The sequence below is a fragment of the Nannospalax galili genome, unplaced genomic scaffold, assembly GCF_000622305.1.
Source record: "Nannospalax galili isolate Female #2095 unplaced genomic scaffold, S.galili_v1.0 scaffold150, whole genome shotgun sequence".
In the NCBI taxonomy this organism is placed as follows: domain Eukaryota; kingdom Metazoa; phylum Chordata; class Mammalia; order Rodentia; family Spalacidae; genus Nannospalax; species Nannospalax galili.
Genome location: NW_008329320.1, coordinates 841,336 through 843,750, shown reverse-complemented (window position 1 = coordinate 843,750; position 2,415 = coordinate 841,336). Strand labels below are relative to the sequence as shown.

At 43.0% G+C, this 2,415-nt stretch overlaps 1 protein-coding gene across 1 annotated transcript in view; it reads left to right on the top strand.

The window, feature by feature from the left end:
- Ttc23l (tetratricopeptide repeat domain 23 like) overlaps window positions 1-2,111 on the top strand; it is an 80,016-nt gene extending 77,905 nt beyond the window's left edge. Inside the window, 2 exon segments of the mRNA XM_017798692.1 lie at window positions 489-599; window positions 1,950-2,111. Of these exon segments, the coding sequence (XP_017654181.1) occupies window positions 489-599; window positions 1,950-2,111 (273 nt within the window).
- Window positions 2,112-2,415: the final 304 nt, after the last annotated feature.

Below are 2,415 nucleotides of genomic sequence, written 5' to 3'. Positions count from 1 at the left end.
TGTGGGAAGCGAGCACAGCCGAGCCAGCCAAAGATGGAGCCCTGGCTGGCTGCCAAACCTCGTGCTGTTTACTTCAACTCTTGGCTGTTTGCCAAGGCTCGTGAATCCCGCTTGTTTACTCCAAAGTATGGAGAGGCCAAACAGGTGCTGCCAGCCTGATGATCTTGCTATGAGCCTAATGAGCCACTCTGCCTGCCCGCTGCACGTGTGTGTGCCCTGATTGGTACCGGCCTGGGGGAAGGGCTGTTGGAAATGCTATATAAACAGCTAGGTATGTAATAGAACAGAACAACGACTACAGCATCATAGTGAGAGACAGCATCATAGTGAAGAGAACGTGAGAGAGAATAAGAGAGAATAAAGGATGAAAGAGAAACAGAAGCTTGAACCCCACCTTGGTGTCTGTGTCGTCTTTCCTGGACTCTGCTGGACAGAGTCCCGGCTCGCGACAGGTGTTCAGATTGCTAATGTCTTCACTGAATTCCCAGATTGGCAACTATGGTGACTGTGCTGAAAAAGTGGCCAAAATGTTTTATAACCTGGGCAGCATCTGTTTTGCCAAAGGAGACCTTAAAAAGGCAATTCAACTGCTAAGGAAGGTAAGCAAAGGAAGGTGGTTTCTGACTCATTTTGTTACATTTTTCCCTATGGGCTTCTTATAAGCAGAATGTGAGGACTGGTGTATGTATATATGCATGTATAGCTCTTCCCTTCTTATTTTTTTCAACCCTTAAAGCATATAACCAGTCAGCAGATTGACAGACTAAAGGCTTTAGTGAGATAAGTGGGAATGTCTCTATATAAAGTCCCAGTTTACTCAAAGGCAGAGTAAAAGTTAACAATCAGTTAATACTTGAATGAAGATGGGGTGGAATCAAAAACAATGCATACATGTACTTTGGCAAATATCAGGTCTACAGAGATTTTCAAATCTCATTTGGGGCTAACACAAACAGAAAATAGTAACAGGAGAAAAGGGGACCTCATTTTGAAAATTCAGAGAAAAAGAAAATCTGAAAATAAATGATAAGAAACAGGAGAACCTTAAGAACATGAATACATGGCAAGAAACCCAGAAAGAGAGGAAGGTTTGAACTGAAAAGATGACAATTTGAGGCCAAAGATGAGATAAAAACTGCTCTAAGCAAAGTGAGAAGGAAAGCAACACATTGGAAAAACCAAGACCACATTGAAAGTAATGGAGAGGATGGAGAGTTTGAGCACACAGATGCTGAGGAGTGCCTCTCACATGCAGACATGAAACAGTCCGTGAAAAAACAAAACCAGATTCCTCAACTCTACCCTCTCTATCTGTTTCTGGAAGTTCTGAATTGTGTCTAGATGCCATATTTTTAATACTGCAGAGACAATTTTAATATCTTACTAATTTTATTTTATTTTTTATCTTTTTGAGACAAGGTCTCCCTGTAGCCCCAGCTGTCCTGGGACTTGCTATGTAGACCAGGCTGGCCTCGAACTCACAAAGATCTGCCTGCCTCTGCCTCCCAAGTGCTGGGATTAAAGGTGTGCGCCACCACGCCCAGCTTATTTTACTAATTTTAAAGATCAATGACTTTTATTAGAAATTAGAAGAACTTCTCTAGGAATTCATAGTTTGAAAAGAGAAGAATATAATGAGACAGTGGTTGATGTGGGGACAAGAGGTTCAAAGAACTTAGAGGACACTAGTTCTCCAAGCTATCAGAACTGTCTCCTAGAGCTGTGCAATGGATCTCTCTTATCTCTCAATCTGTGCAGATGGAGCTGTCTGGGTCCTCACCCTGTGCTGATGGAGATGGAACTCTCTCTAGAACCCTATTTCTCCCACTGTTCCACTATCCCACTCTTGCCCCCCAACCCACATCAGGACACACCCACAATTTATTCAAAATGGTTTGCCCAGCTTCATAGGAGAAGTACAGTTTCTGCTCTACCCTTAATCTTTACAGACCATGGGCTCTTTTCATCCCGAGTTTACATTCATCCAAGGTTACAGGTCCTTCCCAACCTCCACAGTGTTCAATGGAGGTGGGGGCACCACCACCTTCCATCTCTTTGATGTCTTAATTCTCAAGCATACCCATTATCTCCTTGGGTGCAAACCAAACTGAGGATACCAAAGAGATGCCCTGGTCCTCAGACCTAAGAGTGCATGGTTTTGCTGGGGTTAATTAAAAGTCATTAGCCAGTATTATGTCCATTAATAAAAGTTATGCCTACAACTATACACATTATAAGAGTGTCAAAGTGTTAATCAAATCTGGATTGTCCCCTCCAGACTCAGGCTTTGGACAGTGGTTCTCTCTCTCATAGCTCAGTTTAAGGAGGTTGTGGAATCTTTTTGATTTGGTTGCTAGCTGGTGCAATAAGTCACTGGTGGTTTCCCTTGGAGGTTATTCCTGCCTCTGCTTCCAG